Source organism: Lipotes vexillifer, unplaced genomic scaffold, assembly GCF_000442215.2.
Source record: "Lipotes vexillifer unplaced genomic scaffold, Lipotes_vexillifer_v1.1 scaffold926, whole genome shotgun sequence".
NCBI classification, from domain to species: Eukaryota; Metazoa; Chordata; class Mammalia; order Artiodactyla; family Lipotidae; genus Lipotes; species Lipotes vexillifer.
The window spans coordinates 697,279-709,648 of NW_006798085.1; the positions used below are offsets into that span (position 1 = coordinate 697,279).

The following is a 12,370-nucleotide window of genomic DNA, read 5'->3' on the forward strand; positions in this document are numbered from 1 at the left end:
AATGAGCCAAACCCAGGAAACTGAATATATCTCTACAAAAGAACAAGGGTGGAATCCAGTTTTTACTTACTACAATTGCTTTGCAAAAGGCATTTCAAGTGCTAGTGAAACTATCATTCATTCCTCAAATATTTATTGAGCACCTACTAAGTGCCAGGCACTGTTCTAGTCTCTTGGGATAAATTAGTAAACAAAACAGTGATACGCCTTCTTGGAGCTAACATTCAAGCAGGAGGAGAGAAGATAATAAGCATAATAAATAAGAAATTATATAATATGTTAGAAGTTGATAGTAATATAGAAAAAATAGAGCAGGGTAACAATCCTCCCATCGGGGATGGGAGTGGTCTGGGATTGGTGTGAGTTATTTTTTTTAAATAGGGTGGTGAATATAGGTCTCATGAGGAGATGACATTTGTACAAAGACTTGAAATTGTTGAGGGAGTTAGCCCTGTAGATATATGGGGGGAGTGAAGAGGAAGAGTATTACAGGCAGAGGTAATAGCCAATACAAAGGCCCTAAGGTATGTATCAAGGAAGCAAGTATGGCTAGAGTGAATAAAGGGTGGGATTAGTGAGAGATGAAGTCAGAGAGGTGATAGTCTGGATTATGTAGATCCTTATAGGCCAGTGAAAGGACTTTGACTTTTACTCTGAATGACATGGGCAACCATTAGAAGGTTTTTAACAGAGCAGCGACATGATCTGACTTTCATCTTGACAGAAATACTCTGCCTGTTTTATTGAAAATAGACCATAAAAGAACCAAGCAAGGAGACCTGTTAGGAAGTTTTTGAAGTAATCCAGGGAAAAGATTAAGGTGACTCAGATAAGGGAGATAACAGTGGAGGTAAATGATAACAGAATTTGCTGACAGATTGGATGAAGGGTATAAGAGAAAGAGACTGGGTCATCAAGTGTAGTTGCCATCAGTTGAACTAGGAAAGGCTGCAAATAGAGTACGGTTGGGGTGAAAATCAGGAGTCCAGTTTGGACATGATGCATTTGAGATGTCTATTAGACTATCCAAGTAGAGATCTGAATAGTCAGTTGTATATATGACTCTGGAGTTGTGAAAGAGGCCTGGGCTGAAGAGAAAAGTTTAATAAGTGTCATTAATATATAGATGGTATATAAAGCTATGTGACTGGGATGTCATCACCAAGGGAGTGAGTATATATGCAGTAGAGATGAGGCCCAGAGACTGAGCCTGAAACCCTCAAACATTAATGGTTTGGAGAAAAGAAGAGGAACCAGTAAAGGATAATGAAAGGGAGTAATCCATGAGGTAGGAGAAAACAAGGATGATGTGGTGTCTTGGAAGCCAAATGTGTTTCATGGAGCAAAGAGAGATCAACTATGTTGAATGTTGATAGGTCAAATACAGTGAGGACTGAGAACTGACCATTGGAATTTATAATATGGAGGTCATCGGTGAGTTTGACAAGAGCAGTTTTGGTAGAGGTAGGACAAACACCTGATTATAGTAGGCTCAAGAGAGAATTGAAGGAAAGGAATTGGATACAGTAAGTATAGACAATTCTTTAGAAGAGTTTACTACAAAGGGAAGAAAAGAAGTTGGGCAAGAAAACAAAAATTTTTTAAAAGTTGGGCAGTAGTTGGTGAGAGAAGTAGGATCAAGAGGTTTGTTTGTTTGCTTGAAATGGGATGAGTGAGAATGTTTATTTGCTAATAAGAATGACCCAGTTAAGAGAAAAAAATTGACAACGTGAGAGAGAAAAATGAAAATTGTTAGAGTAATGTCATTAAATAGGCAAGAGGTGATGGATGCAAGTGTATAAGTTTAGGGTTTGGCTCTAGGAAGAAACATGGATAGTTCATTTATGATAGCAGTTGAGAAGGCAGAGTATGTGGTATGGTTCCTGGTGTGTGAATAGATGTGGTAGTGGGAATCTGTGGAAGTTCTCTTTCTGACTGCTTCAGTTTTCTCAGTGAAGTAGGAAACAAGGTCATCACCTGAGAGTGAGAATAGTAGAGGAGGTGTTAGGTGTTGAGAAAAGAGGATAAGATATCAACTAATCATCCAGAAAATCAAGAAAGTGAATGGCAAGGGTAGTGTGGTATGCTTGCCTTATAGCAGTAAGGTCCATTTGATGAAGTTTTAAAAATAAAACAAATAGTTGTACAGGTTTTTACCCAGCTACTTTCAGCTGCATGGATGCAGGCACAAAAGTCACTAGAAAGTTGAATTTAACCAGGCTCATGGTTTTGCCAGGTGAATACAATGAAGCAAAAGAGGGGCAGGAAAATCAAGGAACAAGGGAGTGATTGTAATTAATCCCCATGGAATTTAAACTGGGTACCAAGGAGGACTTCAAGGGGATAAGGGATGGTGAAATAGTAGTATCAATGTATTGGAGATCTTAATGCAGTTGAAGGATTGCTGGAGTGGTAGAGGGAGTGAATTAGAAAGGTAGGAGATGGTAGAATACATGAAATAGAGCAGGGTACAAGACAAGAGTGAGGGAGTGAGGCACCTAGAATTGGTCCATGCACAACCCTGAGAATGAGTGCGTCCATAAATTGTGTACCCTAGGAGCCTCACTTGCATCACCTGGCTTTTAGTGATGACAGTGTCCAGTGAATGACTGTGCTAGTGAATGGCTAAGGTAATTGGCAGAGTGGAATTCAAGGAAATAAGAGACTAGGATATTAAAAGGATCATCTGTCTGTATAATGAAAATGCCAAAAATTGACAGGAGTATGTTTTGGAAAAAATAACTGTGAGTAGTAGATAAATCATTAAGAAATGAGAAGAAATGGTCTCAGAGCAGTTCACCATAACAGTGAGGGATAATGGGTGATATAGTCTGGTGACAGGAAATTCAAAGCTGGGGGTTTTAGGGAGCAAGAGGGAGAATAATTTTAAAACAGCAATGAAGAGCAAAAATGATGCCTACTCCATCTCCAGGTCTAGGGAGATGAAAGAAAAACAGCCACCACTTGAGAGGGCTTCATTGGAAGCAGTGTCCTTGGAGAAACCTAGATTTCCATTAGAGAAAGAATGTAGAGGGAACTTTCTGGGAAGAAGCTGCTCATAGAGGAGACTTTGCTGATAATGGACTGAATTTCAGAAAGCATAGTGGAAGGGTTGGAGGAGTTGGGGAGAAATGAGAAAAGAGGACAAAAGGGATTTACAGTGCCTTATGTGGATTAGGGTGCTGGAAATGAGGGTGACCTCAGAGTCCAGGGTTCTTTTGGCTACTGCTGGCAAACAGGAATAAAGAGCACAGTAAGATTAGTCCTAGTGAATTCAAGGCAGTGTTGGCAAGGCTATGAGTGTTTATGGATAGGGAGGAGTGGCTTTCTGGGGCCAGTATGAACCTGTTCTGTTTTTGTCAATGAGTTATATCTTCATTCTACCATCTTGCAGTAGCTCTTTTGAGAATACAAAACAAACAAGTTCAGATTTTGTCTTCCCCTTAATGGACAGGAATACAGATAACATTTTATAAGTATCACTTTGAGATGTAATTTAACATATTATATTTGTTCTTTATAGAATGAACAACAAATCGTGGCAGAAAAAGCTTTGGAATATTTAGCTCAATATTCAGAAGATGGGCAACAAGTCATTATAGCTTTAAAGTAAGTAATCCACATCCTGTGGATGTGAAAGGATCTCCTCTGTACATGTTACTCTTGGTCTATAAACTTTGCCAAAATGGTACTGATGGGATCAAGCTGAGTCAATGCCTACAATATCAAGTGGGGTTTTTTCCAGCTTTATTGAGATGTAACTGACAAGTGGTGGCATTGTATAAGTTAAGATATGTAACCTGGTGATTTAATACACATTTGTATTATGAAATAGCACAGTAAGATTAGTTAATACATCCATCACCTCACCAAATTACACAGTGTGTGTGGTGAGAACATTTAAGATTGACTCTCTTAGCAACTTTCAAGTGTATAATAATACAGTATGGTTAACTGCAGTCACCATGCTGTACATTAGATCTTTGGAATGTATTCATCTTATAACTGGAAGTTTATACCCTTTGACCAACATCTCCCCATTTTCTCCACCCACAGGCCCTGGCAAACATCATTCTACTCTATTTCTATGTGTTTGGATTTTCTTTCTTTCTTTTTTTTTCTTTTGTTTTTTTTCTAGAGATACCACATATAAGTGGACAATACAGTTTTTGTCTTTCTCTGTCTGACTTATTTCACTTAGTACAATGCCTTCAGGGTCCATCTGTGTTGTCACAAAAGGCAGGATTTTCTTCTTTTATTTGGTTGAATAATATTCCTGTTTGTGTGTGTGTACATATACCACATTTTTTTTATTCCTCCACTGATGAACACTTAGGTTGTTTCCATGTCTTGGCTATTGTGGATAATGCTACAGTGAACATGGGGGTGCAGCTATCTCTTCAAGATAGTGATTTCCATTCCTTTGGATATATACCCAGAAGTGGGATTGCTGGATTGTATAGTAGTTTTATTTTTACTTTTTAAGGAACCTTCATGCTGTTTTCCACAGTGGCTGTACCAGTTTGCATTCCCATCAACAATGCACTAGGGCTCCCTTTTCTCTACAGCACTTGTTATGTCTCGTCTTTTTGATAATAGCCATCCTAACAGGTGTGAGGTGATATTTCATTGTGGTTTTGATTTGCATTTCCCTGATGATTAGTAATGTTCAGCATCTTTTCAGGTACCTGTTGGCCATTTGGATGTCTTCTTTGATAAAATACCTATTCAGGGGCTCTACCCATTTTTTAATAAGATGATTTGTTTTTTGCTGTGGAGTTGTAGGAGTTCCTTATATATTTTGGATATTAACCCCTTATCAGATATATTGTTTGCAAACATTTTCTCCCATTCCATAGGTTGCCTTTTCATTTTTTTTGATAGTGTCCTTTGCTGTGCAGAAGCTTTTTACTTTGATGTAGCCCCACTTACTCATTTTTGCTTTTGTTGCTTGTGCTTTGGGTGTCATACCCAAAAAATGATTGTCAAGGAGCTTTTTCCCTGTGTTTTCTTCTAGGACGTTTATGGTTTCAAGTCTTATATTTAAGTCTTTAATCCATTTTGAGTTAGTTTTTCTGAGTAGTGAAAGATAGGGGTCCAATTGCATTCTTTTGTATGTGGATATCCAGTTTTCCCAGTACCACTTATTGAAAAGGTTATCTTTCCTCCATTAAATATTCTTGTCTCCCTTGTCATATATTAGTTGACAGTATATATATGGGTTTATTTCTGGGCTCTCTGTTCTATTCTGTCGGTCTATGTGACTATTTTTATGCCAATACCATGCTGTTTTGATTACTATAGCTTTGTAGTATAGTTTGAAAACAAGAAATGTGATGGCTCTAGCTTTGTTCTTTTTCAAGCTTGCTTTTGTTGTTCAGGGTCTTTTGTGGTTTCATTTGAATTTTAGGATTTTTTTTTTCTATTTATGTGAAAAATGCTATTGGAAATTTGGTAGGGATGCTTAAGATAAAAAAAGATATCAGTTGAAACTGATCTTCCCCTTTCTCTGTTTGTATGAAAGAAAATGGTTTATCAAAAGGGAACCTTTACATACAATAATGAGACAGAGGAGGGTGATGTTAGGACATGGTAACTCCTAATGATGTAACTGAGAATATGCCAGTGGGAAAAATAAACCAGAAGGGTTCTATAGTGATTCTCCCATTGGTCAACTATACTTGAGGCCATACTTCTGAAGGGAAGTGGAGTCACAGGTACAAAAGTATCAGAAGGAGTCTTGAGATACATACGTTTCGTCAGATAAATATCTAAAATTATTCTGGATGGTTGATGGTGTTTTTTCTTTTTAAAGATTTTTAGGATTTGAAACTTTACAAACTACCTTATTTTGTCAGTTTGTCATCATGCCGCCAGATCCCTTCAAAAAATATTCATCCTAGTTTATGTGGAACCCAAAGGGCAGTTCCAGGTTCCTTTATAGAAAGAAAAATATAAAAGACTTGTACACTACATCTGATGTTCTGGCAGGTGATTTGGGGCAATTATATAAACTGTGGAACTATTTAAGAATTTGTCAAGCAACACTTTCATTTTTAAATTATTTTATTAAATTACTCTTCCAAAATTACAAAGTTGGTATGTTTTCATTGCAATCATTAAGACATACAAAGACCTATAAATAAAATAGTCTCCTTTTTAACCTCTCTTTTCTCACTTCTGCTTCCTGGGCTAATCAAGATTAATAACTTGGTATATATTCTTTCACATATTTCTTCCTAAGCATCACTTTTTATATTACTTTATCATACAGGTGTTTGCTTCGTCTTGTTCTTCCAAAAGTTTTTCAAATGCCAGAATCTGAAAACAAGTAAGTTATAATTCAACAGAAATGATGCATTCACCGTTAGAAAAAAATACAACAATTTTCACTAGGAACCTTGTATTGAGAGATATATAGTATACTGGGTAAGGTCAATATAGGCTCTGGGGCCAGTCTTCCTGGGTTCATATTTTGGCTCTGCCACTTATTAGAATATGTAACCTGGGCTTCTGTTTCCCGATCTGTAAAATGGGTATAATAATAGTACCTACCTTATGAGGTTGCTGTGATGACCTGATGAATAAATACGTGTAAAACACTTAGAATAGTGCCAGGCATTTACCATGCCCTCAGTAATGTTTGCTATGATTTCATTATGATATTGTGTCTGTTTCCCCCTTTCTTAACAGGAGACTTAAATATAGATATAGCTCTTAGCTCTTACTTTCCCACAGAAACATAAATAACCTGGTTGGCTTGTTGATTCTGATTCTGTATCAGCTCAGCTGGGAGTATTCAAATACCTTTCTGCTCACAGTTTCTATGGCATAAGATATAAAGAACTTAACAATACATGGAAGAATTGGGTCACCCATATTTCATTCACAAAATTCACTTCCTCCTAATGATTTAAAAGAAAACTCTATTCAAGGTCTTGACTAGGGATAACTTATTCAGAGAAATACCACCTATCTCTATTTTCTCTACTTGGACAAAAACTCTGTAATAGTGTATCACTACTTCATTTTTGCTTTGTATATTTGTACCTGGAGGCAATATTTTTTTTAGCTAAATTCTTTGGGAATTATCTATGACTGAGATAATATTAGATTGATGATATAACTTTTTTCATAATACAAATTTTACCCAGACATATATGGTAAGTTTTGCCCCTTCTTTACAGGCTCTATGAATCCATTTGAAGGGCAATCAAACTAACTAAAAAAAAAAAAACCATATTGAGATAATTGAAAATTTGAGTAATGACCAAATCTTTGATATTAAGAAATTATTAACTTTTAGGCATATAATGGTAGTATAGCTATGTTTTTAAAAGGATCTTTATATCTTATAGGCACATCCTAAAATATTTATGGATGAAATGATGTGATGTCTGGAATTTGCTTCTACAAACAATAAATGCTGGAGAGGGTTTGGAGAAAAGGGAGCTCTCTTGCACTGTTGGTGGGAATATAAATTGATACAGCCACTATGAAGAACAGTATGGGTGTTCCTTAAAAAACTAAAAATAGAACTACTATACGACCCAGCAATCCCACTACTGGGCTTATACCCTGAGAAAGCCATAATTCAAAAAGGTCATGCACCAAAATGTTCACTGCAGCTCTATTTACAATAGCCAGGACATGGAAGCAACCTAAGTGTCCATCAACAGACAATGCATAAAGAAGATGTGGCACATATATACAATGGAATATTACTCAGCCATAAAAAGAAACGAAATAGTAGTGAGGTGGATGGACCTAGAGTCTGTCATACAGAGTGAAAAGTAAGTCAGAAAGAGAAAAACAAATACTGTATGCTAACACACATATATGGAATATTAAAAAAAAAAGTTCTGAAGAACCTAGGGGCAAGACACAGACCTACTAGAGAATGGACTTGAGGATACAGGGAGGGGGAAGGGTAAGCTGGGACAAAGAGAGAGAGTGGCATGGACATATATACACTACCAAAAGTAAAATAGATAGCTAGTGGGAAGCAGCCGCATAGCACAGGGGGATCAGCTCGGTGCTTTGTGACCACCTAGAGGGGTGAGATAGGGAAGGTGGGAGGGAGGGAGACGCAAGAGGGAAGAGATATGGGGACATATGTATATGTATAACTGATTCACTTTGTTATAAAGCAGAAACTAACACACCATTGTAAAGCAATTATACTCCAATAAAGATGTTAAAAATAATAATAATATGGGAGAAGAGGGGGTAGGTGGAGGTATGATTAAACTAAGATTGATGATGAGTCAATAATTATTGAAGCTGGGCCATGGATACATGGGGATTCATTCATCTGTTAAATATAAGCATCTTTGAAATTTTCAACAATAAAAAGTTAAAAACTGAAATAAACTCAGAGACTAAATCTTGATAGCTAATAGATTGTAAGAGCTCCTCAAAGGCTAGTACTATTTGTATTTATCTTTGTATCTCTGGAACCTAGGATAGTATTTAGCACATAATAGCCACTCAATTTATTTAAATGGCTGAATATCAGTTCTTTACAAGAAGATCTTATATTGGATTTAAAAGGTGCTTCATATTCCATGTAATTGTGATGCACAGTCAAATCCCACTCATTAAAACTAATTTAAAGATTGGGAGAAGGAAAGGGATCTTGTTCAAATTAATGACAAACTTTAATTACAGAATATTTTGTAAATATACCTTTATTGTTCTCAAGTAAATATAGTAATAAAGAACATCTACTAGCAGTGTTTTCAGGTAGAGGTCAGGACCTGATTTAACAAATAGATTAGGCTAACTTATAAAAGAAAAAAAAAAGCCTAATTCAATGGGAAGAGTCAGAATTGAGTTCTAGTTTCAGCTGTTTCACTAACTTCTGGTTTACCTTAGACAGTAACAACTTATTTAACTTCTCTAAGCTTTATTTTCTTCACCTATTAAAAGAAGGTGAACTGGAAAATTTCTAAAGTTCTGTCCTCTTCTAAAAATCTTATGTTTTTCAATTACAGTATCTACCTAAGTATTAACAATTTGTGTGCTATAATTTTTGAAAGCAGTTTGTCTCTTAAATAGACTATACATCCCTTTCCATGTCCTCATTCTTATTTGTACTATTTATTTGCATTAATGGACCCTCCCTAGATTATTTTATATAGTCACTGAATTAAATAGTGAAGTCGGGCTTCCCTGGTGGCGCAGTGGTTGGGAGTCCGCCTGCCGCTGCAGGGGAAACAGGTTCGTGCCCTGGTCCGGGAGGATCCCACATGCTGCGGAGTGGCTGGGCCCGTGAGCCATGGCCGCTGAGCCTGCACGTCCGGAGCCTGTGCTCCACAACAGGAGAGGCCATGACAGTGAGAGGCCCGCGTACCGCAAAAAAAAAAAAAGTTAAATAATGAAGTCAACTTTAGCTCAGCTGAAATTGAGATTAATAAAATTTACTGTTAGAAGTTACTTTATATAAAGCAGATGTTAATGTTTATCCCTAAGACAGCTGCTATATTTCCTGAAGCACAGTCTGTATTATATAATACTAGACATTCTCCTAGTAAGGCCAGTCTTATAGTGTGTTCTACCCTACTTACTATAAATTTCCTTAGTTGAGTTTGCCGATACTTCCATATTCAATCCTTTGTTTAAGCATAATGGGATGTTTTTCTCTGTTAAAATTTATGTTCCCCCTAAAGAAGCTTAACTAAGGGTCAAGAGACCTAGGTAGTAGTAGTCTTGGCATTGTCATTGCATGACCTTAGACAGATCATCCCACATTTCCAGATCTGTTTCCTCATCTGTAAAATGAAGGGTATGGATAAGTGGTTTTTAAACTATATTCCTTAGAAACCTGGAAATTCTGTGGCATTGCCTCAGGGACTTCCAGGAAGCTGAGGCTCTAGGCCTCCATCTACCACTGGTTCAACCAGAGCAGGTACACTTTTGTCTCTTCTTATATGTTAGACTTTTATAAAATTTTATTTGAAACACAGGTTCCAGTTCCCCCCTTCAAAAAAACCCAAAGCTTGAAAATCACAGAGATCACTACCTGTTCTCAAATTCTATGGCCCTGTAATATAAAACCTTATCAGTCATTGAAATCCTTTGCTTGAGATTAGGTGTAGAAGGGGAAGAGAGAAAAAAATATGAGGACATTGGAGATGAGGAACAGTAAATGAGGAAAAACAGTGTTGAAATGATAGGTTGGAGCCTTGAACAGCAAACTTCACAATTTAACATTTTCCTTGAGCTGCTCTCAGGCAAATATAGAGTCCCTTTTTGATACTTTTCTGTAGTAAAGCATTGGAACAGTATGAAAATACTCTTTTCTTTATTTTTTAGAAAGAAAGAAATGGATAGACTTTTGACTTGCTTGAATACAGGTAAATATCTCCTTGGTTATTTTCACTCCTTCATTTTGCCTCTATCCTCTATTAAATTCTCCAAGTACGTTGAGCACACTGACTCGGGCTTCGTGTTTGAGTTAAGCTTCATGCTTTTACTAACATATGTCACAGCAGTATACCTGTTTATTTATTCACAAGCAGAGAAAAGTTTGTCATAATTAGCATTCATCTCCAAATGTGATTTCACCTCTGTTTTTATTCCAGTTTTTAAAAAGACATTTCCCTTCCTTCCTTCCTTCCTTCCTTCCTTCCTCCCTCCCTCCCTCTCTCTCTCCCTCCCTCCTCCTGCCCTCCTCCCTCCCTCCCTCCCTTCCATGTCTATTGCCACTTGGTCCTAACCTAGAAATTGAACAGGTGAAAAAGGGTCAAGACAAATAAAAATATTCTGAGCCCTGCTAATTTTCATGTTCTCTGAATCAAATTCATATTGTTTACTCTGTTGTTTTGAAGCTGTCTATCTGTCTATCCAAGTCTGTGTCATCTCCTCTATCTACTAATTCCTCCCTGTCCACTTCATTCAGCTAACTTCCTAGCTACAATGCATTCCTTTTTCCAACTCCATGCTTTCTTTCTTGGTGTCCCTTTTGCCTAATAGGTCTTCCAGTTTCTACTGCCCATGTACCTATTTCCTTATGTCTAAAACACACCAAAAACTCCATATCTTAGAAATTCTGTTCCATTTATTGCAGTAGTTCAGTTTTATACCTCAAATACCTGTCAGCAGGGTGTAAATGTAGCAAAGTGGTTTAGAAACTACAGCTTTTCAAAAGATAAAAAGTTTTCTGTTGGCATTCTTATCTCTCAGAAGGGCACTGAGTATGTAATAAATGCTTTCTGATGATGACGGCACATTCTGGTTCCATACTGTGCTTGCTATGGGAGCTCAGTAAATATTATGCCAACCTATCAATACTCTTCCAATCCTCAATCTCCTTTTCAGTGTTTTAAATGATTATTCCTCTTCTTTGTTTCCTTACACGTAAATCATATCTTTCTACCTCAGGTGGTGAATGATTGCTCTAATTAAAATTATAAATCTCTCCAAAGATGTGTTTGTTCCCCAGAGTTTGAGTTAACAGTTCCTTGGAGCTTGGTAATGCTTTTTGTCATTTAAATTACTTTTGGTATGCACCCATGCGCACGCATAAGAAAAGAACTTTCTAAATTCAAGCTCATGTTTGACTGTTTTTAAAGCAGGATTAACAACTTTGCTAGAGTATAAAGTAAAAGACCTCAATATCAGATTTTCCTGTTTGACTGCAGCACTCCCGAAACTTGTTCAGTATTTTGATGGAGAAGTCTCGACTTCAGACTCAAGGACTAATGAAGCTCATTGGTTTCGAAAAATAGGTAAAAGGAAATTCTGTGGCTATGGGAAACATTGTGGGGTGGTAGAATCAGTTGTGGATTCAAATTCTGGATCTTCCATTTGTAGCTATGGGTAGAAGGATAACTTGCTTAATCTCAGTCGGTGAACTCCTCAGTGTGATCCTCATTTTTTTAGATGGATTTGTGCCAACTAAGAATTTATCATATGTCCCCAATTTTAAAAAATCCAACACTATCTCCATTGGCCATTGTCCTAGAATTAAAGATTGGAAGTGATGGAAGCCTCTAAATTTACCTGGAAAAAATTTCTCTAAAAACCTAAAGTTAGCTTTTTTTAACCCCTGAGAAACCCCTCATTAGTGTGTTAATATTAAAGATGTAGGTAGTGGAGATTATAATGGTACAGATTAAACAGTAAATTTTCATAATTATGTTATTTCATGTTAACTTTCAGCTTGGAACTTGGCTGTGCAATGTAACAAAGACCCAGTGACAATGAGAGAGTTTTTCATAATTTCTTATAAGGTAAGTCTCTTCTAGCAAGTATCTCACATATGGATCACAACAAGGATATGACCACTATGGGTACAGTCAATGACTAAGTATAGAGTGAGATTGGCTTTTAATCTAGGAACTTTTAATATATGTTTAAGCAGGAA

The 12,370-nt window shown here is 36.8% G+C and overlaps 1 protein-coding gene across 1 annotated transcript in view; it reads left to right on the plus strand.

Annotated features, from left to right (window-relative positions):
* The window catches only part of TEX11 (testis expressed 11), a 358,382-nt gene that overhangs the window by 273,285 nt on the left and 72,727 nt on the right, over positions 1–12,370 (plus strand). The window contains exons 19-23 of the mRNA XM_007470148.1: positions 3,524–3,609; positions 6,275–6,331; positions 10,318–10,358; positions 11,646–11,732; positions 12,166–12,236. Coding sequence (XP_007470210.1) covers positions 3,524–3,609; positions 6,275–6,331; positions 10,318–10,358; positions 11,646–11,732; positions 12,166–12,236 — 342 coding nt within the window. The remainder of the gene's footprint in view (positions 1–3,523; positions 3,610–6,274; positions 6,332–10,317; positions 10,359–11,645; positions 11,733–12,165; positions 12,237–12,370) is intronic.